This window comes from Panulirus ornatus, chromosome 40, assembly GCF_036320965.1.
Source record: "Panulirus ornatus isolate Po-2019 chromosome 40, ASM3632096v1, whole genome shotgun sequence".
Classification (NCBI taxonomy): Eukaryota; Metazoa; Arthropoda; class Malacostraca; order Decapoda; family Palinuridae; genus Panulirus; species Panulirus ornatus.
In genome coordinates, this window is record NC_092263.1 from 17,665,580 (window position 1) to 17,693,417 (window position 27,838).

The following is a 27,838-nucleotide window of genomic DNA, read 5'->3' on the forward strand; positions in this document are numbered from 1 at the left end:
ATATATATATATATATATATATATATATATATATATATATATATATATATATATATATATATATATATATATATATATATATTTATACTATTCGCCATTTCCCGCATTAGCGAGGTAGCGTTGAGAACAGAGGACTGGGCCTTTGAGGGAATATTCTCACCTGGACCCCTTCTCTGTTCCCTCTTTTGGAAAATTTTAGAAAAAAGCGAGAGGGGAGGATTTCCAGTCCCCCGCTCCCTCCCCTTTTAGTCGCCTTCTACGACACGCAGGGAATACGTGGGAAGTATTCTTTCTCCCCTATCCCCAGGGACATATATATTTGTATATATATATATATATATATATATATATATATATATATATATATATATATATATATATATATATAATCTCTATTAGTCTTTAGAGACAGTGAATATCATAATTGACCAATTGGATCGTCAATGAAATGACCTTTGAAGTGGTTTTGAATTAGGAAGTTCATGGTATGTTCTTACATGTTGTTACATAGTACATGGTCACACCTGCGGTACACCGAGCACACCTGAAACTTGGGAAGACAGTAAGAGCCAGAGTCAAGCTCAGTACCACACACACACACACACACACACACAATAAGATAATCAAAAGTGAACAGTAAATTATTGTAAATGATTTCTATTGACATTCCCCATAAGAAAGTTATTGCCATAACTCTTCTCTGGATTTCGCTTGAATAAGGAACTATAACGAAGAGAATTCTACCTTTGGCCATTGAACTTGAAAATCATTCTAATCTTTCCAAATGATTTTCATCCGTTCTTATCTAACTTCTAAGAATTCGGTTAAGATGATGATATGTCATGGATAATTCTGCTTGGATACACATGGTTACTGTACAAGTAATAATAGTTAATGGATAATTCTGCGTGGATACACGTTGTTACTGTACAAGTAATAATAGTTAATGGATAATTCTGCGTGGATACACTTTGTTACTGTACAATCAATAATAGTTAATGGGTAATTCTGCGTGGATACACGTTGTTACTGTACAATTAATAATAGTTAATGGATAATTCTGCGTGGATACACGTTGTTACTGTACAATTAATAATAGTTAATGGATAATTCTGCGTGGATACACGTTGTTACTGTACAAGTAATAATAGTTAATGGATAATTCTGCGTGGATACACATTGTTATTGTACAATTAATAATAGTTAATGAATAATTCTGCGTGGATACACGTTGTTACTGTACAAGTAATAATAGTTAATGGATAATTCTGCGTGGATACACATTGTTACTGAACAAATGATAATAGTTAATGCCACCTTGCCACGGATCCTTTTGAGATGGATTTCAGTAGTGTCTGATACTTTCCATTATCATATAACACAACCTATACTATTCAGGCCATTTCTTCAAGGATAAAGTCAACATTTCCAGTGGAGTAAAGTGTTTGTCATATTAGGAACTATTATATATTCGGCTCCCGACGCCAAAATTGCCCTGGAAACTGCAAAATTCTTCATCTGCTTTGGTGTTGTGGTTGTTCTGTCAATCATATCTTCCTAGTCCATTTCCTAAGAAAAACTAAAAACGCTTTTATTATAATCATTGTAAAAGAGATGGTAATGGGGCGCCATATTGTGATCCCCTTCCTTTTGAAGTGTAATGTCCTCAGAACAATCCTAACAAGGTATATACTGAAACTATTCATACAGTAGTATTATCTTTAATAAACCTTTTTTTTTTTTTCATACTATTCGCTATTTCCCGCGATAGCGAGGTAGCATTAAGAACAGAGGACTGGGCCTTTGAGGGAATATCCTCACCTGGCCCTCTTCTCTGTTCCTTCTTTTGGAAAAAAAAAAAAAAAAAAAAAAAAAAAAAAAAAAAAAAAAAACCTACAATTGTCTAAAGTAATAATCTTTATTGCAATGGACATACTGCATTATGGCAGTATAGTCACCAATGAGGTAAGCGTTGCTGCTACTGTGGAAAGTAAAGAAACTCAGAATTGGGAAAAGTTTCACCCCGCCTTTTCGTAGTGACCTGGTCAGCTTACCCCTTAGGGTTGGAACTAAAGGGGGCGGCGTTGCCCAATTACATTAGATGCTACAGTCGTGAGAGGGTTCTTTGAAGACTGACAATTTCGTGGTTCTTGTGGATGAGGATGAAGGAGAAGTGAAGGTATGGTGTGAGGAAGAATGGAGGTAAACGTTTTGGTAAGCAAGAAGATGAATCAGGAAAAATGCAGGAGGAGTATGAAAGGAAGGTAACTGACAGTTTAGATGAAAGTGCAGTGAATGCAGGAGTGTGAATGAGGTGTTTAAAATGCTTGACGAAATACTATAAAAAGTTGTAGAATTTGTAGTTGGATACAAGTTAGTGAAATACAGGAATAAAAAGGGCAATGCATAGTGGACAGAAAATATTAGAAATGCTGTGGAGGAGAAGGAAAAGGTATATGGAAGGTTGCTCGATAGGAATGTACCAGTAGAATTCAGCAAAGGAGGGAAGAATACAAAATATATATATGGAATGTTAAGAAGCTGAAAGAGGAAAGCATAGAAAGAGTAGATGAAGATTTTTGATGAAAGTTAAGTATAAAGTTTCGGGATAGAAAGAAACTATACTGGAAGGAGGTGAAAAAGGAAAGAGGTGCATGTAAGACTGGAAATGTTGATATGAGAAGAAACAAAGGAGTTGCTGAATCAAAAGGAGGAAGAGAAATGGAGACGGAAAGAGCATTTTGAAGAACTGATGAATGTGGGAGAAGGTAAGGCAGCAGTTGTTACGTGCATGGGTATGGAAATTGGACGGAAGAGGGTACAAGCGCAAGGGCCTACAGCAAAAAGGGAGGCAAGAAGGGCAATAATAAGGCTGAAGGTAGGGAAGGCACCTGGAGTGGATGGGATTACGGCTGAAATGCTGAAGTATGGAGGAGAAAGTGTGATAGAGCGGATGCATCTTATATGTAATTTAGCACAGAAACAGAAGGTTGTGCCTGAGGATTGAGTGAAAGTTATTATTGTTCCTGTATTCAACGGAAAAGGGCTAAGGATGAATGTAGCAATTATAGGGGACTAAGTCTTTTAAGTACACAAGGAAAAGTATATGCAAGAATATTAATTAACAGAGTGATGGAATTGACTGAATACAGAATAAGTGAAGAGCAAGGGGTTTTTAGGAAAGGTAGGGGATGTGTGGATCAGATTTTTGTTGTAAAGATGACCTTGGAAAAGTATTTAGCAAAAGGTAACAAGTTGCATGCCGCGTCTATGGCCCTGGAGAAAGCGTATGACAGAGTTGAGTGGAATGCTTTGTGGGATGTGTTCAGGATATATGGTATAGGAGGACAACTGGTAGATGGTGTGTAAGTCTTCTATAGAGGAGCAAATGCATGTGTAAGAGTGGATGGAAAGTTGAGTGTAAGCTTTGGGGTACATTTAAGTGTGAGGCAGGGCTTTGTGATGTCACTGTGGTTTTTAACATAAACGTATATGGATGGAGTGATGAGAGATGAAAGCAATACAAGGGAAAAGGGGATGCAGAGATGGAGTATGGCGGTGAGACGTGGTGGCTAGTGGCAAGCCTGTTTGCGGATGATACTGTGTTGTTTGCTGAGAGTGAAGAGGAGTTGCAGAAGCTTGTAATTGTGTTTTATGATGTGTGTAAGTGGAGGAGATTGAAAGTAAGTACAAGTAAAATTAAAGTAATGGTGTTTGAATGGAACGGAGTGAAAGTATAGATTCTGTAAAGCCATATAGAGCGAAAGAAGAAAGTGTACTGTGCTGTAGATTTCCAGGAAAAAGACTGGAAGAAGTTATTGAATTTAAGTATCTGTGAGCTGCTTTGGGTAAGTGTGTTTATATGGAGAGAGAGAGAGAGAGAGAGAGAGAGAGAGAGAGAGAGAGAGAGAGAGAGAGAGAGAGAGAGAGAGAGAGAGAGAGAGAGAGAGAGAGAGAGAGAGAGAGAGAGAGAGAGAGAGAGAGAGAGAGAGAGAGAGAGAGAGAGAGAGAGAGAGAGAGAGAGAGAGAGAGAGAGAGAGAGAGAGAGAGAGAGAGAGAGAGAGAGAGAGAGAGAGAGAGAGAGAGAGAGAGAGAGAGAGAGAGAGAGAGAGAGAGAGAGAGAGAGAGAGAGAGAGAGAGAGAGAGAGAGAGAGAGAGAGAGAGAGAGAGAGAGAGAGAGAGAGAGAGAGAGAGAGAGAGAGAGAGAGAGAGAGAGAGAGAGAGAGAGAGAGAGAGAGAGAGAGAGAGAGAGAGAGAGAGAGAGAGAGAGAGAGAGAGAGAGAGAGAGAGAGAGAGAGAGAGAGAGAGAGAGAGAGAGAGAGAGAGAGAGAGAGAGAGAGAGAGAGAGAGAGAGAGAGAGAGAGAGAGAGAGAGAGAGAGAGAGAGAGAGAGAGAGAGAGAGAGAGAGAGAGAGAGAGAGAGAGAGAGAGAGAGAGAGAGAGAGAGAGAGAGAGAGAGAGAGAGAGAGAGAGAGAGAGAGAGAGAGAGAGAGAGAGAGAGAGAGAGAGAGAGAGAGAGAGAGAGAGAGAGAGAGAGAGAGAGAGAGAGAGAGAGAGAGAGAGAGAGAGAGAGAGAGAGAGAGAGAGAGAGAGAGAGAGAGAGAGAGAGAGAGAGAGAGAGAGAGAGAGAGAGAGAGAGAGAGAGAGAGAGAGAGAGAGAGAGAGAGAGAGAGAGAGAGAGAGAGAGAGAGAGAGAGAGAGAGAGAGAGAGAGAGAGAGAGAGAGAGAGAGAGAGAGAGAGAGAGAGAGAGAGAGAGAGAGAGAGAGAGAGAGAGAGAGAGAGAGAGAGAGAGAGAGAGAGAGAGAGAGAGAGAGAGAGAGAGAGAGAGAGAGAGAGAGAGAGAGAGAGAGAGAGAGAGAGAGAGAGAGAGAGAGAGAGAGAGAGAGAGAGAGAGAGAGAGAGAGAGAGAGAGAGAGAGAGAGAGAGAGAGAGAGAGAGAGAGAGAGAGAGAGAGAGAGAGAGAGAGAGAGAGAGAGAGAGAGAGAGAGAGAGAGAGAGAGAGAGAGAGAGCACCATAGAAGAGTCATTGGGTTACTTAATAGAATAATGAGGGAGAGAGGTGTAAATATGGAGGTGAAGGGAAGATTAAGGGACAGCATAATCCTGACCTATGCAGCCAAAACATGGACATAGAATGAGGCAGAGAGGACAAGAATCCAGACTGCAAATGAGCTATTTGAAAATAGTCTGAGGTGTGACTAGATGAAATGAAGAAAGATGAAATGGGGTATGAGAAGGAATGCCAAGGGAATGAATTGTGGACTGGTAGAATGGGTGAAACATAATACTTTGAGATGGTTTTGAAATGTAGAAAGAATGCAAGACTGGAAATTTACAAGGAGAATATATGATAGTGCAATTAAAGGGGTGGATGTGGACCACCTGTGACACAGGCAAATAGGGACGAGGAGTACTGGAGGGAGAGACTCTGGGGAAGAATGCGTGGAATGGTGTATGTGAGGGAGGCATGTAAAGAGAGAAATAAGTGGAGACCCTTTTGCTGTGGCCATCCCTTGATGGGAGTTGCCGGGGGGAATGGGCGTCAGAGATATAGATAGCATTATGATATTCTATTGTTCACTTTGCACAATTGCTCCTAACCTAGTAGGTAAAGCGCTTATAAATGTTCTTCATTTGCTCTTGTCCAAAGTAGCAATAGACAGCATTTAATAATTTGCTAGGGTTAATGAAAGGCTATTTAATGTACTGCTATATTGCTTTCTGTATAAACTTATCTAATAAAAAAGTATACAGTATCATGGTGGGTAACCATGTCATCATATGGCTATAGAATATAGACGTCATTACTAGAAGCACTTCGTAAGTAAGGTATAGATCAAAATACTTATATAAAGATCCATATATTTCATCGGCTATTTCAGCCTCAAGCCATGTCCACGGCACAGAAATGATTGATGAAAAGGGTTAAAAAGCGTGTCTTTCAGCGTCGACCTAAATACCTGCCATCATTGTCTGCACTCAAGTCTGACACTGGCCGACCCACTCAGTGTGTACTGCAAATAATATAGGGCACCACACCGCCAGAAGGGCTGCCGTACCACAACACACCACACCGCCAGAAGGGCCGCCGTACCACAACACACCACACCGCCAGAAGGGCTGCCGTACCACAACACACCACACCGCCAGAAGGGCCGCCGTACCACAACACACCACACCGCCAGAAGGGCTGCCGTACCACAACACACCACACCGCCAGAAGGGCCGCCGTACCACAACACACCACACCGCCAGAAGGGCTGCCGTACCACAACACACCACACCGCCAGAAGGGCTGCCGTACCACAACACACCACACCGCCAGAAGGGCTGCCGTACCACAACACACCACACCGCCAGGAGGGCCGCCGTACCACAACACACCACACCGCCAGAAGGGCCGCCGTACCACAACACACCACACCGCCAGAAGGGCTGCCGTACCACAACACACCACACCGCCAGAAGGGCCGCCGTACCACAACACACCACACCGCCAGAAGGGCCGCCGTACCACAACACACCACACCGCCAGAAGGGCTGCCGTACCACAACACACCACACCGCCAGAAGGGCCGCCGTACCACAACACACCACACCGCCAGAAGGGCCGCCGTACCACAACACACCACAACCCTAGGGGCTCGCCAGGCACCAACCTCATCCATGCATCCCAATAAATAATAATAATAATAATAATAATAATGATAATGATAAAATAATAATGATAACGTTATAATGATAATGATATTGATAATAATAATAATGATAATAATAATAATAATAATAATAATAATAATAATATTATTTTTTTTTATTATACTTTGTCGCTGTCTCCCGCGTTTGCGAGGTAGCGCAAGGAAACAGACGAAAGAAATGGCCCAACCCCCCCCATACACATGTATATACATACGTCCACACACGCAAATATACATACCTACACAGCTTTCCATGGCTTACCCCAGACGCTTCACATGCCTTGATTCAATCCACTGGCAGCACGTCAACCCCGGTATACCACATCGCTCCAATTCACTATTCCTTGCCCTCCTTTCACCCTCCTGCATGTTCAGGCCCCGATCACACAAAATCTTTTTCACTCCATCTTTCCACCTCCAATTTGGTCTCCCTCTTCTCCTTGTTCCCTCCACCTCCGACCCATATATCCTCTTGGTCAATCTTTCCTCACTCATCCTCTCCATGTGCCCAAACCACTTCAAAACACCCTCTTCTGCTCTCTCAACCACGCTCTTTTTATTTCCACACATCTCTCTTACCCTTACGTTACTCACTCGATCAAACCACCTCACACCACACATTGTCCTCAAACATCTCATTTCCAGCACATCCATCCTCCTGCGCACAACTCTATCCATAGCCCACGCCTCGCAACCATACAACATTGTTGGAACCACTATTCCTTCAAACATACCCATTTTTGCTTTCCGAGATAATGTTCTCGACTTCCACACATTCTTCAAGGCCCCCAGAATTTTCGCCCCCTCCCCCACCCTATGATCCACTTCCGCTTCCATGGTTCCATCCGCTGCCAGATCCACTCCCAGATATCTAAAACACTTCACTTCCTCCAGTTTTTCTCCATTACAGTAATGATAATGATGATAATGATAACAATGTTATAATGATAATTATAATAATAATAATAATGTGTTATAATAATGATAATAATAAATTGAGATCCAGTTTTAGACTATTTTGTATTCAGTAACCAGGAAAACCTTTCTACTATATCACAACTTATTTTGTTATAAGAATACTCGTAACTGAATCAGTAAACATGAACAGCAAGACTGGCAACATGAGCAACAAGACTGGCAACATGAGCATCAAGTCTGGCAACATGAGCATCAAGACTGGCAACATCAGTAACAAGTCTGGCAACATGAGCAACAAGTCTGGCAACATGAGTCTCAAAACTGGCAATATAAGCAACAAGTCTGGCAACATGAGCATTAAGACTGGAAACATAAGCAGCAAGACTGGCAACATCAGTAACAAGTCTGGCAACATGAGCAACAAGTCTATCAACATGAGCCTCAAAACTGGCAATATAAGCAACAAGTCTGGCAACATGAGCATTAAGACTGGAAACATAAGCAGCAAGACTGGCAACATCAGTAACAAGTCTGGCAACATGAGCAACAAGTCTGGCAACATGAGCCTCAAAACTGGCAATATAAGCAACAAGTCTGGCAACATGAGCATTAAGATTGGAAACATAAGCAGCAAGACTGACAACATGAGCGGCAAGACTGGCAACATGAGCAACAAGACTAGCAACATGAGCATCAAGTCTGACAACACGAGCAGCAAACTGGCAACATGAGCAACAAGACTGGAAACATGAGCATCCAGTCTGGCAACATGAGCATCAAGTCTGGCAACATGAACATCAAGACTGGAGACACAAGCAGCAAGACTGGCAACATGAGCAACAAGACTGGCAACATGAGCAGTAAGTCTAACAACATGAGCAGCAGGACTGGCAACATGAGCAACAAGACTGGCAACATGAGCATCAAATCTGGCAATATGAGCATCATGTCCGGCAACATGAGCATCAAGTCTGGCAACATGAACATCAAGACTGGAAACATGAGCAGCAAGACTGGGAACATGAGCAACAAGACTGACAACATGAGCAACAAAATTGGCAACATGAGCATCAAGTCTTACAACATGAGCATCGAGTCTGGCAACATGAGCAACAAGTCTGGCAACATGAGCAACAAGACTGGCAACATGAGCAACAAGACTGACAACATGAGCAACAAAATTGGCAACATGAGCATCAAGTCTTACAACATGAGCATCGAAACTGGCAACATGAGCAACAAGTCTGGCAACATGAGCAACAAGTCTGGCAACATGAGCAACAAGACTGGCAACATGATTATTAAGTCTGGCAACATGAGCAACAAGTCTGGCAACATGAGCAACAAGTCTGGCAACATGAGCATCAAGTCTAGCAACATGAACAACAAGACTGGCAACATGAGCATCAAGTCTAGCAACATGAGCAACAAGACTAGAAACATGAGCAACAAGACTGGCAACATGAGCAGCAAGTCTAACAACATGAACAACACGACTTGCAACAACAGCAACAAGACTGGCAACATGAGCATCAAGTCTAGCAACATGAACAACAAGACTAGAAACATGAACAACAAGACTGGCAACATGAACAGCAAGTCTAACAACATGAACAACAAGACTAGCAACATGAGCAACAAGACGAGAAACATGAGCAACAAGACTGGCAACATGAGCAGCAAGACTGGTAACTTAAGCAGCAAGACTAGCAATAGAAGCAGTAAGCATGGCAACATGAGCGTCAAGACTGGCGACATGAGCATCAAGTCTGGCAGCATGAGCATCAAGTCTGGCAACATGAACAACAAGACTGGTAACATGAGCAGCAAGACTGGCAACATGAGCAGCAAGACTGGCAACTTAAGCAGCAAGACTAGCAATAGAAGCAGTAAGCATGGCAACATGAGCATCAAGACTGGCGACATGAGCATCAAGTCTGGCAGCACAAGCATCAAGTCTGGCAACATGAGCAACAAGACTGGCAACATGAGCATCAAATCTGGCGACATGAGCATCAAGTCTGGCAACAAGAGAATCATGTCTGGCAACATGAGCAACAAGTCTAGCAACATGAGCATCAAGTCTGGCAACAAGAACAAAAAGACTAGAAACATGAGCAACAAGACTGGCAACATGAGCAAAAAAGACTGGCAACATCAGCAACAAGAATGGCAACATGAGCATCAAGCCTGGCAACATGAGGAGCAAGACTGGTAAAATGAGCAAGACTGGTATCATGAGCAACAAAATTGGCAACATGAGCATCAAGACTGTCAACACAAGTAGCAAGACAGGCAACTTGAGCAACAAGTCTGACAGCATGAACAACAAGACTGGCAACATGAGCGACAAGTCTGGCAACATGAGCATCAAGTCTAGCAACATGAGCAGCAAGACTAGAAACATGAGCAACAAGACTGGCAACATGAGCAGCAAGACTGGTAACATAAGCAGCAAGACTAGCAATAGAAGCAGCAAGCATGGCAACATGAGCATCAAGACTGGCGACATGAGCATCAAGTCTGGCAGCATGAGCATCAAGTCTGGCAACATGAGCATCAAGTCTGGCAACATGAGCAACAAGACTGGCAACATGAGCAACAAGACAGGCAACATGAGCATCAAGTCTGGCAACATGAGCAGCAAGACTAGAAACATGAGCAACAAGACTGGCAACATGAGCAGCAAGACTGGCAACATGAGCAGCAAGACTAGAAACATGAGCAGCAAGACTGGCAACATGAGCAGCAAGACTGGTAACATAAGCAGCAAGACTAGCAACAGAAGCAGCAAGCATGGCAACGTGAGCATCAAGACTGGCGACATGAGCATCAAGTCTGGCAGCATGAGCATCAAATCTGGCAACATGAGCATCAAGTCTGGCAACATGAGCAACAAGACTGGCAACATGAGCATCAAATCTGGCGACATGAACAACAAGTCTGGCAACATGAGCATCAAGTCTGGCAACATGCGCATCATGTCTGGCAACATGAGCAACAAGTCTGGCAACATGAGCATCAAGTCTGGCAACAAGAACAAGACTAGAAACATGAGCAACAAGACTGGCAACATTAGCAACAAGACTGGCAACATCAGCAATAAGACTAGCAATATGAGCATCAAGTCTAGCAACATGAGCAGCAAGACTGGCAACAGGAGCAACAAGACTGGTAACATGAGCAGCAAGATTGCCAAGATAAGTAGCAAGACAAGCAGCTTGAGCAACACGACTTGTAACAAGAGCATCGAGTCTGGCAAAATGAGCATCAAGTCTGGCAACATGAGCATCAAGACTGGAAACATGAGCAGCAAGACTGGTAGCATGAGCATCAAGACTGGAAACATGAGCAGCAAGACTGGTAACATGAGCATTATGTCTGGCAACATGAGTAGCAAGACTAGCAAGATGAGCAGAAAGACTGGTAATATGAGCATAAGTCTGGCAACAAGAGCAGCAAGACTGGTAACATGGGAAGCAAGCCTAGCGACATGAGCAGCAAGTCTAGCAGCATGAGCATCAACTCTGGCAACATGAGCATCAAATCTGGCAACATGAGCAACAAGTCTGGCAACATGAGCATCAAATGTGGCAACATGAGCAACAAGTCTGGCAACATGAGCAACAAGACTGGCAACATGAGCAACAAGACTGGCAACATAAGCATCAAATATGGCAACATGAGCAGCAAGACTGGCAACATACGCAGCAGGTATGGCAACATGAACAAGGTTGGCAACATACGCAGCAGGTATGGCAACATGAACAACAAGGTTGGCAACATGAGCAACAAGACTGGTAACATGAGTATCAAGTCTGGCAACATGAGCAACAAAACTGGCAACATGAGCAACAAAACTGGTAACATGAGCATCAAGTCTGGGAACATGAGCAGTAAGACTGGCAACATGAGCAAAAAGACTCGCAACATGAGCAACAAGACTGTTAACATGAGCAGTAAGGCTGGCAACATGAGCAGCAAGTCTGGCAGCATGAGCAGCAAGTCTGGCAGCATGAGCAGCATGACTGGTAATATGAGCAGCAAGTCTGGCAACATAAGCAGTAAGACTGGCAACATGATCAACAAGACTGGTAACATAAGCAGGAAGTTTGGCAACATGAGCAGCAAGACTGGCAACATGAGCAGCAAGACTGGCAACATGAGCAACACGACTGGTAACATGAGTAGCAAGACTGGTAACATGAGCAACAACTCTGACAGCATGAGTAGCATGACTGGTAACATGAGCAACACGACTGGTAACATGAGTAGCAAGACTGGTAACATGAGCAACACGACTGGTAACATGAGTAGCAAGACTGGTAACGTGAGCAACAACTCTGGCAGCATGAGTAGCAAGACTGGTAACATGAGCAACACGACTGGTAACATGAGTAGCAAGACTGGTAACATGAGCAACACGACTGGTAACATGAGTAGCAAGACTGGTAACATGAGCAACACGACTGGTAACATGAGCAACACGACTGGTAACATGAGTAGCAAGACTGGTAACATGAGCAACACGACTGGTAACATGAGCAACAACTCTGGCAGCATGAGTAGCAAGACTGGTAACATGAGCAACACGACTGGTAACATGAGTAGCAAGACTGGTAACATGAGCAACACGACTGGTAACATGAGCAACACGACTGATAACATGAGCAACAACTCTGACAGCATGAGTAGCAAGACTGGTAACATGAGCAACAACTCTGACAGCATGAGTAGCAAGACTGGTAACATGAGCAACACGACTGGTAACATGAGCAACACGACTGGTAACATGAGCAACAACTCTGGCAGCATGAGTAGCAAGACTGGTAACATGAGCAACACGACTGGTAACATGAGTAGCAAGACTGGTAACATGAGCAACACGACTGGTAACATGAGCAACAACTCTGGCAGCATGAGTAGCAAGACTGGTAACATGAGCAACACGACTGGTAACATGAGTAGCAAGACTGGTAACATGAGCAACACGACTGGTAACATGAGTAGCAAGACTGGTAACATGAGCAACACGACTGGTAACATGAGCAACAACTCTGGCAGCATGAGTAGCAAGACTGGTAACATGAGCAACACGACTGGTAACATGAGTAGCAAGACTGGTAACATGAGCAACACGACTGGTAACATGAGTAGCAAGACTGGTAACATGAGCAACACGACTGGTAACATGAGTAGCAAGACTGGTAACATGAGCAACAACTCTGGCAGCATGAGTAGCAAGACTGGTAACATGAGCAACACGACTGGTAACATGAGTAGCAAGACTGGTAACATGAGCAACACGACTGGTAACATGAGTAGCAAGACTGGTAACATGAGCAACACGACTGGTAACATGAGTAGAAAGACTGGTAACATGAGTAGCAAAACTGGCAACATAAGCAACAAGACTGGCAACATGAGCATCAAGACGGACAACATGAGCAGCAAGACTGGCAACTTGAGTAACAAGTATGGCTACAAGAGCAGCAAGCCTGGCAACATCAGCAACAAGACTGGTAACATGAGCAACAAGACTGGCAACATGAGTAGCAATACTGGCAACATGAGCAGCAACACTGGCAACATGAGTAACAATACTGGCAACATGAGCAGCAACACTGGCAACGTGAGTTAGGAGGGGCTGACTTACTCTACCCTCCTCATAATGGTCGTACACAAGAGTGGCAGTGTCAGCAACAGCACGTCAGGAGGGCCGACATACTCTACCCTCTTGGTAAGGGTCGTACACAAGAGTGGCAGTGTCAGCAATAGCAGATCAGGAGGGGCTGACATACTCTACCCTCCTGGGTAGGAATCGTATATAAGAGTGGCAGTGTCAGAAATAGTACGTCAGAAGGGGCTGACATACTCCACTTTCCTCTCAAGGGTCGTAAACAAGAGTGACAGCGTCAGCAACGTCGAGGGCTGACATACTCTACCCTCCTGGTAGGGGTCGTACACGAGTGGCAGCGTCAGCAACAGCACGTCAAGAGGGCTGACATACTCTACCCTCCTGGTAGGGGTCGCATACAAGAGTGGGAGTGTCAGCAGCAACACGTCAGGAGGGTCTGACACAAGAGTGGCAGTGTCAGCAATAGCAGATCAAGAGGGGCTGACATACTCTACCCTCCTGATAGGGGTCGTACACAAGAGTGGCAGTGTCAGCAATAGCAAGTCAGGAGGGGTTGACATACTCTACCTTCCTGGTAGGGGTCGTACACGAGTGGCAGTGTCAGCAGCAACACGTCAGGAGGGTCTGACACAAGAGTGGCAGTGTCAGCAATAGCAGATCAAGAGGGGCTGACATACTCTACCCTCCTGGTAGGGGTCGTACCCGAGTGGCAGTGTCAGCAGCAACACGTAAGGAGGGGCTGACACAAGTGGCAGTGTCAGCAATAGCAGATCAAGAGGGGCTGACATACTCTACCCTCCTGGTAGGGGTCGCACACGAGTGGCAGTGTCAGCAGCAACACATCAGGAGGGGCTGACACAAGAGTGGCAGTGTCAGCAATAGCAGATCAGGAGGAGCTGACATACTCTACCCTCCTGGTAGGGGTCGTACACATGAGTGGCAGTGTCAGCAACAGCACGTCAGGAGGGGCTGACATACTCTATCCTCCTGGTAGGAGTCGTACACAAGAGTGGCATTGTCAGCAACAGCACGTCAGAAGGGGCTGACATACTCTACCCTCCTGGTAGGGGTCGTACACAAGAGTGGCATTGTCAGCAATAGCACGTCAGAAGGGGCTGACATACTCTACCCTCCTGGTAGGGGTCGTACACAAGAGTGGCAGTGTCAGCAACAGCACGTCAGGAGGGGCTGACACACTCTACCCTCCTGGTAGGAGTCGTACACCAGACGACAGGTAATGGTATAATATCGACACTTAGGTCGTGTAGCACCATGGTCATCACTTGGCCGGTATTTACGTGTACAGCACGACTTACCCTGGGTCGTCGCACGACTAGTATTCCTCAACCTGCCATATGTGGACTGGCTCCTACCCACCTGGGGTGGAGTTTCCGGCAGTGGTCGTGAGACTGTAGTGGTGGTGGTAGCGTCTGTCAGGGTAACACGGACCCCTGGTGGTGCATGTGGCTGTGAGGCGCCAGCTCCGCTGACCGAGGCATACACCCTGCTGGAGGAGGATGGGGACACGTGCACCCTTGTCTTGAATCCCTCCACCACACGGCGGGAGTCAGCCTCTACCGGCACGTTATCATGACCAAGAATGACGTGTCCACGGAAGCCAGGTGGGACCCGGTATCCTGGGGCACCTGGGATCTTCTGGCCAGGCTGGATGGGAGTCCCGGCACGTTGCGCTAGGCTGGTAGCCCGCGAAGCAGACATCGTCAAGACATTAACAACAGGTCCACCCGTGGTACCAGGTAGGGTGACGGTAGTACCAGGGCCTCCAGGTACCAATTCTATAGATCTCACGCCATCATCTCCCGCCGCTGTAGGAGAGACCTGGGCATCCACTACTGGTTTGGACATGGGCACCTTGATAGTACCATTGGATTCCTTATGTGTGGGAAGGTCTGTTGGAGCAATGGAATCATCTACGGCTGTTTGAAGCCTGGGATAGGGAGGGAAGTGAGGTGAGGCCTGTTGTGTAGCCTGGCTGGGGAGCTGTGATGAGGCGAGCGGTGGAGCCTGGCTGGGGGGCTGGGGTGAAGCCTGTTGTGGAGCCTGGCTGGGAGGCTGGAACGAGGCCTGTTGTGAAGCCTGGCTGGGGGGCTGGGATGAGGCCTGTTGTGAAGCCTGGCTGGAGGGCTGGGATGAGGCCTGCTGTGAAGCCTTGCTGGGGGGCTGGGATGACGCGTGTTGTGGAGCCTGGCTGAGCTGGGGTAAATCGAATGGTGGAGCCTGGCTGGGGAGGTAGGGTAGGAGATGCTGTGGAGCCTGGCTGGGGAGCTGGGGTGAGGCGTGTTGTGGGGTCTGGCTGGGGAGTTGGGGTGGGAGGTGCTGTGGAGCCTGGCTGGGGAGCTGGGGTGAAGCGTGTTGTGGGGCCTGGCTGGGAAGTTGGGGTGGGAGGTGCTGTGGAGCCTGGCTGGGGAGGTGCGGTGGGATGTGCTGTGGAGCCTGGCTGGGGAGGTGGGGTGTGGTAGTCTGTAGCTGGTGCAGCAGGAGGGACGGCTCTACTACACTCATCACTTTATCCTCATGTTGTACCTGGGTTGTAGGATGAAGATCTTCATAACTCAACTCTATTGGTTCTAGACTGAAAATTTCTGGTCCTAAATCAAAGTAAGGCGGTTTCTGACCCATAACTGTGTTATAATCACCGCCGTTGTATTCAGAAGTACTGTGATCATATAGGTTATAATGTGATTGTGGTAAGTTGGTAAGTAGTTCTCCTGGACCTGGAGGAAGACCTAGCCGACCATGGGAGTAGGTCACCTCGCCCACCTTACCATCGTGTCTACTACTGGTGGTGGTGCTGGCACCTGATGATACTGCAGCACCTCCCTGAAGGTGTCTGTTGCTGGTGCTGGCACCTAACACTGAAGCACCTTCTTGAAGATGATGACGGGAATGTTGTGGAGCTCGACCCACTTCACTCTCTCTAGGTGGGTTCCCTGCACCACCAGTCAACCCTCCATCATCAACCGTGTCTCTACTAGGGCTGCTGGCCTCTTGCCCAGGGTAGGTAACTGCCTGGGTGACCATGTGGGGCTGGTGGACAGTTTCCATGATGTTGCTGATCATATCGTGGTTCATAATCGTATGAGCAGTCAAATTGGGATCTCCTGATGGTATATAAAGATGGCCTCTCTCTTCAACCTGCTTGTTAACCAGTCCCTCTAGCTCCACGACTTCTTGTCCCACTGGTCTTAAATGTGATAAGATACCATGCGTCCTTCTGGTTGGAATGTGGTCTACCTGCACGTCGTCTTCAAAGGACTGTTCGTCGTTTGATACAGGAAGCCTAAAGTCATTACGGGAAAAATTGTCGTGTGTCATACCTTCATTTAATATGTAATCTTGTGGTAGTGGAATGTGAGGAGGGTTATCATCATGTGGGGCTAATGTTCCGCCGGTACTGGAGTGAGCCGTGCCCAGGTACCTTCCTCCTGACACACGACCACTCAACGATACTAGAGCTGATCTATCCTCCTGTGACACCACGGCCGAGGCCAGACCATGACCCATCAATTCCAGGCTGTCATGAACATGTTGTGAAGGGTTGAAGTCCATGTGCGCATGACTGTTAGAGCTGACAGGACCTTGTGCCTGAGCTCCCGCACTTCCACCAACTTGGGTGGCATCAACATTAGAGGTAAGTAAAGTATTATCTTCCTGGTCCGATATACGAGCCTTAGAGGAGGAGTTAAGTCCAACGTGGACGTGGGTGTGAGACCGGTGTCCACCATCCTGGGTCATAGCAGAACCCTGTACACCATGCATGTTACCCAGGACCTGAGTCTGGCTCATACCGCCATCCTCATCCACACTCTGAGCCTCAGCCGAGAAAAACCCACCCGTGGCAGCACTTCCAAGTGCGTATGTGGTGTGTCCGGAGTGTAGCAGAGCCTCTGCCTTACCCCCGTGCTCACCACCTCCCATATGTGCCTCAATCTGTGCCTGTGATGATCGAGACAAATGTACGTCAGTATCACTAGTCTCCTCCTCGTCTTCCTCCTCCTCACTTACTCTTGAGTGACTCCGTTTGCTCTGACCTTTAATGGTACCATCTACATGAGCATAATGTCTGTAAAATATCTGCCCATCCTTCATGATGGTCTCGGGAATGGCAAAGTTTCTTAGGTTAGCTTTGTCCTCACTGGTAGCAGGTACGGGTGTGTCCCTTTCAACATCCTTGTGTTGGTCGGAATATATGTAGAAGTCATGATAAAGTTTAAATGGCTCTGGGTCAACTTGTGTAGAGGACAAATATGGTTCTTCCTGTACAACCACTTGCCTTGCTGGGTCCGCTCCTCCACCCGACATATCTGAAACAACAGAGGAAACATGAGGAAGTGTAAAAATTCCCAGTGAACCTATACTTTCCTCACTAGTGGGGTTATGATACATTTCCCAGAAAATGTACCTTCCGCACAAATGGAGTCATGATACATCCCCAGAACCTGTACCTTCCTCTCCAGTAGAGTTATGATACATTTCTCAGAACCTGTAACTTTCTCTCCAGTGGAGTTATGATACATTCCCCAGAACCTGTACACTGGAGAGTGGAGTTATGATACATTTCCCAGAAAATGTACCTTCCTCACTAATGGAGTTATAATACATCCCCAGAACCTGTACCTTCCTCTCCAGTAGTTACGATACATTTCCCAGAACCTGTACCTTTCTCTCCAGTGGTTATGATACATTCCCAGAACCTGTATTTTCCTCACTAGTGGAGCTGTGATACATTCCCAGAACCTATACCTTCCTCTCCAGTGGAGTTATGATACATCCCCAGAACCTGTACCTTCCTCTCCAGTGGAGTTATGATACTTTCTCAGAACTTGTACCTTCCTCTCCAGTGGTTATAACACATTCCCCAGAACCTGTACTTCCTCACTAATGGAGCTGTGATACAGTCCCAGAACCTATACCTTCCTTTCCAGTGGTTATGATACATCCCCAGAATCTGTACCTTCCTCGAGCCGGTCTTTGACCCAATACAACTAACCTGTGGGTGATGGTGTTGGGATGTTGCTAGCAACAATGGAGCGACTGGTATGGGTGGGTGACGGGTGGCCGTTTTTGAGCCACCAAGTGGGTCGTTCTTCCATATACTCTCCAACTACCGCTCGTACCTGCCGGTAGAGGTTCAAGTGAACTGGGCACGTAATAACTACTACAGCTACAGACCAGGCTCTTTATACTATGGCACTTAAGAACCTTGTTTCTACCATAGCCACAGACCAGGTTCCTCATATAAAGGTACCTGAGAACCTTGTTGCTACCATAGCCACAGACCAGGTTCCTCATATAAAGGTACCTGAGAACCTTGTTTCTACCATAGCCACAGACCAGGTTCCTCATATTAAGGTACCTGAGAACCTTGTTTCTACCATAGCCACAGACCAGGTTCCTCATATCAAGGTACCTGAGAACCTTGTTTCTACCATAGCCACAGACCAGGTTCCTCATATTAAGGTACCTGAGAACCTTGTTTCTACCATAGCCACAGACCAGGTTCCTCATATTATGGTACCTGAGAACCTTGTTGCTACCATAGCCACAGACCAGGTTCCTTATATTAAGGTACCTGAGAACCTTGTTGCTACCATAGCCACAGACCAGGTTCCTCATATTAAGGTACCTGAGAACCTTGTTGCTACCATAGCCACAGACCAGGTTCCTCAAATGAAGGCACCTCATCATCTTGCTATAATGCAATAGTTCACCCTAGTGTTACAACACCATTCAAGTTTTGTATTGCTAAACTTAAGTTCAAATTGAGCGATACATCACAACAATAGTTCAACTGAATGTTACAACACCACGAATGTTATTGTACCGCTACAGCACACCTGTGTTACACCACCATACAGTAGTTTACCTGAGCGTTACAATATCACGTAATTTTGTAGCACTACACTTCAGTTCACCTGGGTGAAACAACACTACAGTAAGTTCACCTAAGTGCTACATGAGCAAACATCAGTTCACTTGAGTGGTAAACCACTCAGGTGAACTGTAGTGTCTTGGTAAACCAATACGGTTCACGTGAATCTTCTACCGATAGGCTGTAGTTCACTTGAGTGTTACACTACCATACCCTTCTTCATTACAGCTAAGTATTGCATTACCTAACTTTAGTTCATGTAATGTTGCACCAGCACACCACTGTTCACCTGAGTGTATCAATAGCACGTAACACTTCACTTAGGTGTACCATCACACTACAGCTCACTGAGTATTGCACCAACAAACTACAGTTTATTGGAGTGATGCATCACCACAGTACAGATCACCAGAAAGTTGCACTACTACCATACGCTTCACCTGAGTGTTGCACCACCAAACTACAGTTTATTGTAATGCACTATCATAACACAGTTGATCTGAGTGTTGCACCACCTCACTACATATCCCCAATTGTTGGACACTTCACCTGAGTTTTGCATCACTATACCTCCCATCACCCAATTATTGCACCGTTCAACCCGAGTGCTGCATCACCACACTACATACCACCTGAGTGTTGAATCAATTACCATAGTGTTGCATCAAAATGCTACAATTCACTTGTGTTGCGCCAGCACATAAAATTTCACATGAGTGTTGCACCAGCACGAAACACTTCACATGCTACAATTCATTTGAGTGTTGACCCCACCACACTTCATTTTATCTTAGTGTTGCACTAGCACATAACAGTTGCACCATCACAGTACAGTTCACCTGAGTATTACATCATCATATTACAGTTCACCTGAGTGTTTCACCACCACATTACGATTCACCTAAGTGTTGCACCACAAAATTACAGTTCCCTGTGTGTTGCACCACAAAATTACTGTTCCCTGTGTGTTGCACCACCACATTATAGTCCATCTGTGTTGCACCACCACATTACAGGTCACCTGAGTGTTGCAAAACCATATCGCAGTTCACCTGGGAGTTTCACCACCACATTACAGTTCACCTGAGTGTTCCACCACCACATTACAGTTCACTTGAGTGTTTCACCACCATATTACAGTTCACCTGAGTGTTTCACCACCACATTACAGTTCACCTGAGTGTTTCACCACCACATTACAGTTCACCTGAGCGTTTCACCACCACATAACAGTTCACCTGAGTGTTTCACCACCACATTACAGTTCACCTGAGTGTTTCACCACTGCATTACAGTTCACTTAAGGTTGCACCAAAACAATGAATTTCACCTGAGTGATGCATCGCCACATTCAATTCACATGAGTGTTGCACCACCACATTACAATTCACCTGAGTGTTGCACCACCACATTACAGTTCACCTGAGAGTTCCACCACCACATTACAGTTCCCCTGACTGTTGCATCACCACATTACAGTTCACCTGAGTGTTACAGCACCGCATTACAGTTCACCTGAGTGTTGCACCACCACATTACAGTTCACCTGAGTGTTGCACCACCACATTACATTTCATCTCAGTGTTGCATCACCGCATTGCAGTTCACCGAGTGTTGCACCACCACATTACAGTTTACTTACGTGATGCACCACCACATTACAGTTCCCCTGACTGTTGCATCACCACATTACAGTTCACCTGAGTGTTACAGCACCGCATTACAGTTCACCTGAGTGTTGCACCACCACATTACAGTTCACCTGACTGTTGCACCACCACATTACATTTCATCTCAGTGTTGCATCACCGCACTGCAGTTCACCGAGTGTTGCACCACCACATTACAGTTTACTTACGTGATGCACCACCACATTACAGTTCACCTGAGTGTTTCAACACCACATTACAATTCACTGAGTGTTGCACCACAACATTACAGTTCACCTAAGTGTTACAACACCACATTACAGTTCACCTGAGTGTTGCATCACCACATTACAGTTCCCCTGACTGTTGCACCACCACATTACATTTCATCTCAGTGTTGCATCACCGCACTGCAGTTCACCGAGTGTTGCACCATCACATTACAGCTTATTACGTGATGCACCACCCCATTACAGTTCACCTGAGTGTTTCAACACACATTACAGTTCACATGTGTTTTACTACCACATTACAGTTCACCTGTGTTGCACCACCACCACATTACAGTTCACCTGAGTGTTTCGCCACCACATCACAGTTCATCTGGGTGTTTCACCACCACATTACAGTTTACCTGAGTGTTTCACCACCACATTACAGTTCACCTGAGTGTTACAGCACCACATTACAGTTCACTGAGTGTTGCACCACCACATTACAGTTCACCTGAGTGTTACAACACCACATTACAGTTCACCTGAGTGTTGCATCACAGCATTACAGTTCCCGTGACTGTTGCACCACCACATTACATTTCATCCCAGTGTTGCATCACCGCACTGCAGTTCACCGAGTGTTGCACCACCACATTACAGTTTACTTACATGATGCACCATCACATTACAGTTCACCTGAGTGTTACACCATCACATTACAGTTCACCTGAATGGTACATCACCACATTACAGTTCACATGTGTGTTTCACTACCACACAGTTCACCTGTGTGTTGCACCACATCACAGTTCACTTAAGTGTTTCACCACCACACCACAGTTCACCTGAGAGTTTCACCACCACATTACAGTTCACCTGAATGTTACATCACCACATTACAGTTCACATGTGTGTTTCACTACCACACAGTTCACCTGTGTGTTGCACCACCACATCACAGTTCACTTAAGTGTTTCACCACCACACCACAGTTCACCTGAGTGTTGCACCACCACATTACAGTTCACCTGAGTGTTTCATCACCACATTACAGTTCGCCCGAATGTTTCACCACCACATTACAGTTCACCTGAGTGTTTCACCACCACATTACAGTTCACCTGAGTGTTTCACCACTGCATTACAGTTCACTTAAGCTTGCACCAAAACAATAAATTTCACCTGAGTGATGCATTACCACATTCAGTTCGCCTGAGTGTTGCAACACCACATTACAGTTCACCTGAGTGTTGCACCACCACATTACAGTTCACCTGAGAGTTCCACCACCACATTACAGTTCCCCTGATTGTTTCATCACCACAGTACAGTTCACCTGAGTGTTGCATCACCACATTACAGTTCACCTGAGTGTTGCACCACCACATTAAAGTTCACCTGAGTGTTGCACCACCACTTAACAGTTAACATGTGTTTTTCTCTACCACATTACAGTTCATCTGTGTGTTGCATCACCACATTACAGTCCACCTGAGTGTTTCACCACTGCATTACAATTCACCCGAGTGTTGCACCACCATCTTACAGTTCACCTGAGTGTTGCAAAACCACATTACAGTTCTGAGTGTTTCTCTGCGACTTTTCGGTTCGCCTGAGTGTTGCACCACGACATTACAGTTTACCTGAGTGTTTCGCCCACATTACAATTCATCTGTGTTGCATCACTACATTACAATTCACCTGAGTGTTACAACACATTACAGTTCACCTGAGTGTTTCACTACGGCATTACAGTTCACCTGAGTGTTGCACCACCACATTACAGTTCACCTGAGTGTTGCACCGCCACATTACAGTTCACCTGAGTGTTGCATCACCACATTACAGTTCATCTGAGTGTTTCACTACGACATTACAGTTCACCTGAGTGTTGCACCACCACATTACAGTTCCCCTGAGTGTTGCACCACCACATTATATCTCACTTGATTGTTTCACCACCACATTACAGTTCATCTGAGTGTTGCACCACCACTTTACAGTTCACCGAGGGTTGCATCATCACATTACAGTTCATCTGAGTGTTCTACCACCACTTTACAATTCGCCTGAGTGTTGCATCACCACATTACAGTTCACCTGCTAGTTGCACCACCACGTTACAGTTCACTTGTGTGTTGCACCACGAAACTGAAGGTTCACCTATGTGTTGTACCACTACCTACAGTTCACTTTAATGTTGCATCACCACAATACAGTTCATCTGAGTGTTGCATCGCCACAATACAGTTCCCTGATAGTTGCATCACCATATTACAGTTCATCTGAGTGTTGCATCACCACATTACATTTCACCTGAGTGTTGCACTATCACATTACAGTTCACCTGAGTGTTGCAACACCACATTACAGTTCACCTGAGTGTTGCATCACCACATTACAGTTCATCTGAGTGTTTCACTACGACATTACAGTTCACCTGAGTGTTGCACCACCACATTACAGTTCCCCTGAGTGTTGCACCACCACATTATATCTCAATTGTTTCACCACCACATTACAGTTCATCTGAGTGTTGCACCACCACTTTACAGTTCACTGAGGGTTGCATCATCACATTACAGTTCATCTGAGTGTTGCACCACCACTTTACAGTTCACCGAGGGTTGCATCATCACATTGCAGTTCATCTGAGTGTTCTACCATCACTTTACAATTCGCCTGAGTGTTGCATCACCACATTACAGTTCCCCTGCTAGTTGCACCACCACGTTACAGTTCACTTGTGTATTGCACCAAGAAACTGAAGGTTCACCTATGTGTTGTACCACTACCTACAGTTCACTTTAATGTTGCATCACCGCAATACAGTTCATCTGAGTGTTCATTGCCACAATACAGTTCCCCTGATAGTTGCATCACCATATTACAGTTCATCTGAGTGTTGCATCACCACATTACATTTCACCTGAGTGTTGCACTATCACATTACAGTTCACCTGAGTGTTGCAACACCACATTACAGTTCACCGGAGTGTTTCACTACCAAATTGCAGTTGACCTGAGTGTTGTACCACCACACTACAGTTCACCTGAGTGTTTCACCACCAAACTGAAGTTCACCTGTGTGTTGTACCACTACATTACAGTTCACCTGAGTGTTTCGTCTGTGTTGTACCACCACCTGCAGTTCATTTCAATGTTGCATCACCATAATATAGTCCATTCGAGTGTTGCACCACCACAACACAGTTCATCTGAGTGTTGCATCATCACATCACAGTTCACCAGAGTATTGCACCACCACATTACAGTTCATCTGAGTGTTTCACCACCAAATTGAAGTTCACATGCGTGTTGTACTACCACATTACAGTTCACCTGAGTGTTTCCCCACCAAATTGAAGTTCACCTGTGTGTTGTATTAACACCTACAGTTAACTCTAATGTTGCATCACCACAATATAGTTCATTTGAGTGTTGCATCACCATAATACAGTTGCTTTGACTGTTGCATCACCACAACTTACTTCATATGAGTGTTGCATTACCACAATACAGTTCACCTGAGTGTTGCATCACCAAATATAGTTCAAGTGAGAGTTACATCAATACCTTACGCTTCACACGATTGTTTCACCAACATATGACTGTCCACCTGGATTTTGCACCACCACATTACAGTTCACCTGAGAGTTGCACCACCACATTGAAGTTCATCTGAGTGTTGTACCAACACTTACAGTTCATCTGAGTGTTGTACCGCCACATTACAATTCACCTGACTTTTGTACCACTACACTGCAGTTTAGTTTGATGTTATATGACCACTGTGCGATTCACCTGAGTGTTGTACAATCACATTATAGGTAAGTGAGTGTTGTAGCATCACATTACAGTTCATGTGAGTGTTACAACAACACATTACGCTTCACCTGGGTGTTATACCACTACAATACAGTTCTGAGTATTCACTACCAAACTACGTTTCTAAATGTTACACCACCACACTACAGTTCTGAGTGTTACAACACCATACTACAGTTATGAGTGTTACACCACCACACTACAGTTCTGAGTGTTACAACACCATACTACAGTTGTGTGTTATACCACCACACTACAGCTGTGAATGTTACACCACCACGCAACAGTTCTGAGTGTTACAACACCATACTACAGTTGTGAATGTTACACCACCACACTGCAGTTCTGAGTGTTACAACACCATACTATAGTTCAAAGTGTTACACCACCACACTACAGTTGTGAGTGTTACACCACCACACTACAGTTGTGAGTGTTACACCACCACACTACAGTTGTGAGTGTTACACCACCACACTACAGTTGTGTGTTACACCACCACACTACAGTTGTGAGTGTTACACCACCACACTACAGTTGTGATTATTACAACACCACACTACGTTGTAGTGTTACACCACCACACTACAGTTGAGTGTTACATCGCCATACTACAGTTGTGAGTGCTACACCACCACACTACAGTTATGAGTGTTACACCACCATACTACAGTTGTGATTATTACAACACCACACTACAGTTGTGAGTGTTACACCACCACACTACAGTTGTGAGTGTTACACCACCATACTACAGTTGTGATTATTACAACACCACACTACAGTTGTGAGTGTTACACCACCACACTACAGTTGTGAGTGTTACATCACCATACTACAGTTGTTAGTGTTACACAACCAAACTACAGTTGTGAGTGTTACATCACCATACTGCAGTTGTGAGTGTTACACCGCCATACTACAGTTGTGAGTGTTACACCACCATACTACAGTTGTGAGTGTTACACCACCATACGACAGTTGTGATTATTACAACACCACACTACGGTTGTGAGTGTTACACCACCACACTACAGTTGTGAGTGTTACATTACCACGCTACAGTTGAGAGTTTTTCAAAACCATACTACAGTTGTTAGTGTTAAACCACCACATTACAGTTGTGAGTGTTTTGCCACCACACTACAGTTGTAAGTGTTACACCCCACGCTACAGTTGTAAGTGTTACACCACCACGCTACAGTTGTGAGTGTTACACCACCACACTACAGTTGTAAGTGTTACACCACCACACTACAGTTGTAAGTGTTACAGCACCACACAACAGTTGCAAGTGTTACACCACCACACTGTAATTGTAAGTGTTACACCACCATACTACAGTTGTAAGTGTTACACCACCACACTACAGTCGTAAATGTTATAGCACCACACTACAGTTGTGTTACACCACCACACTACAGTTGTTAGTGTTAAACCACCACACTACAGTTGTGAGTGTTTCACCACCACAATACAGTTGTAAGTGTTACACCCCACACTACAGTTGTAAGTGTTACACCACCGCACTACAGTTGTAAGTGTTACACCACCACACCACAGTTGCAGGTGTTACACCACCACACTACAATTGTAAGTGTTACACCACCATACTACAGTTGTGAGTGTTACACCACCACACTACAGTTGTGTTACACCACCACACTGCAGTGCAAGTGTTAAACCACCACACTACAGTCGACAAAGTGTTACACCACCACACTGCAGTGCAAGTGTTAAACCACCACACTACAGTCGCAAGTGTTACACCACCACACTACAGTTGTGATATTAAACCACAACTACGTTGTGTGTTACACACACATACAGTTGTGACGTTAAACCCCAATACAGTTGTGTGTTACACCACCACACTACAGTTGTGTTACACCACCACACTACAGTTGTAAGTGTTACACCACCACACTACAGTCATGAGCATTACACCATCACACTACAGTTGTAAGTGTTACACCACCACACTACAGTTGTGATTATTACACCACCACACTACAGTCATGAGCATTACACCATCACACTACAGTTGTAAGTGTTACACCACCACACTACAGTTGTAAGTGTTACACCACCACACTACAGTTGTAAGTGTTACACCACCACACTACAGTTGTAAGTGTTACACCACCACACTACAGTTGTAAGTGTTACACCACCACATTACAGTTGTAAGTGTTACACCACCACACTACAGTTGTAAGTGTTACACCACCACACTACAGTTGTAAGTGTTACACCACCACACTACAGTTGTGAGTGTTTCACCATCACACTACAGTTGTAAGTGTTACACCACCACATTACAGTTGTAAGTGTTACACCACCACGCTACAGTTGTAAGTGTTACACCACCACATTACAGTTGTAAGTGTTACACCACTACACTACAGTTGTAAATGTTACACCACCACACTACAGTTGTAAGTGTTACACCACCACACTACAGTTGTAAGTGTTACACCACTACACTACAGTTGTAAGTGTTACACCACTACCCTACAGTTCTGAACATATAAGGAATGCAAGAAAATATAAGTTGGCATATTACTACCTTGACATTATGGTCACACATAATGATGATGAAGAAGAGTAGAAGCATAAGCACGCTCCATGTCCACCACCGGATTAAGACCATCATACTTGTGGTCGGTGTGGCGTCTCTTGATATACTGCCGCAGCACTAGCCACTACCCTCCCTCCCACCAGCCAGCCAGCCAACAAGCTTTTACTACCTTCCCTCACACCAGGCACCAACCAGCCTGTCCTCATTATCCTCCTACCAACCAGGCAGCTCTTACTACCTTCCCTCACACTAGGCACCAACCAGCCTGTCCTCATTATCCTCCTACCAACCAGGCAGCTCTTACTACCTTCCCTCACACCAGGCACCAACCCAGCCTGTCCTCATTATCCTCCTACCAACCAGGCATCTCTTACTACCTTCCCTCACACCAGGCACCAACCCAGCCTATCCTCATTAT

General features: G+C 45.3%; 1 protein-coding gene across 1 annotated transcript; it reads right to left on the reverse strand.

Moving 5' to 3' along the window:
• Window positions 1–14,414: 14,414 nt before the first annotated feature.
• On the reverse strand, window positions 14,415–27,537 carry LOC139761489 (uncharacterized). The gene is made up of 3 exons (XM_071685750.1): window positions 27,409–27,537; window positions 18,266–18,392; window positions 14,415–17,579 (listed from the first exon to the last, which is right to left on the reverse strand). The coding sequence occupies exons 1-3, from the start codon at window positions 27,493–27,495 to the stop codon at window positions 14,419–14,421; spliced, it is 3,375 nt and encodes a 1,124-aa protein (XP_071541851.1). The 5' UTR covers window positions 27,496–27,537; the 3' UTR covers window positions 14,415–14,418.
• Between the last annotated feature and the right edge of the window lie 301 nt (window positions 27,538–27,838).